At 68.1% G+C, this 595-nt stretch overlaps 1 protein-coding gene across 1 annotated transcript in view; it reads right to left on the bottom strand.

Moving 5' to 3' along the window:
- Positions 1-595, bottom strand: part of NOP56 (NOP56 ribonucleoprotein) — a gene marked incomplete at its 5' end in the record, with an annotated part of 3,120 nt that overhangs the window by 2,260 nt on the left and 265 nt on the right. Inside the window, 2 exons of the mRNA XM_031065263.1 lie at positions 2-150; positions 228-415. Of these exons, the coding sequence (XP_030921123.1) occupies positions 2-150; positions 228-415 (337 nt within the window). The remainder of the gene's footprint in view (position 1; positions 151-227; positions 416-595) is intronic.

Genomic DNA, 595 nt, shown 5'->3' with positions numbered 1-595 from the left:
CCTCCCCGATGAGGGCTGACAGGCTGGGGGCCACCTGGCTCATCTTGGAGCGCAGGTACTCCTGCAGCCCCTTGCGGTAGTCGGACAGCGAGATGACGCGGCGCGAGAAGCTCTCGATGTTGATGAGGTCCAGGGGGGAGATGTCCATGCCTGGGGGTGGCACGGGGTGAGCGGCAGCACTGGGCACGTGGCCAGGCCCCCCTTGAGCCCCTGCGAGCCCCCCTCACCCATGGAGGAGCGGGAGGCCTCCAGGATGGCCTGGGCCTTGGCGCTGTCCATGACGATCTCCTCCAGCCCCTCCAAGCTCTCCTCGCTCAGCTCCCGGCGGTTCCCGATGAATTTGGCCACCCGGCAGTACATGGAGTTGTCGGGGACGATCTTGATCAGCTCGGGGAAGTGGTACCCGTACCACTCCCTGCAGGGACAGGACACAGTCACTGCTGCCACCCACACCCAGCCCAGCTCTGGGTGTCCCCAGGCCACCCCACCACGCTCCCAATGTCCCCCCTGGTCCATGCCACAGCCCTGAGGCCCGGCCAGTGGCCCTTGGGGAGCTGCTGTCCCTCCCCGGTCTGTACAGGCGGCCGGGGGGGCG

This window comes from Geospiza fortis, unplaced genomic scaffold (genome assembly GCF_000277835.1).
Source record: "Geospiza fortis unplaced genomic scaffold, GeoFor_1.0 scaffold806, whole genome shotgun sequence".
Classification (NCBI taxonomy): Eukaryota; Metazoa; Chordata; class Aves; order Passeriformes; family Thraupidae; genus Geospiza; species Geospiza fortis.
The sequence above is the reverse complement of the archived record's forward strand: the minus strand, read 5'-3'. Positions and strand labels throughout refer to the sequence as shown.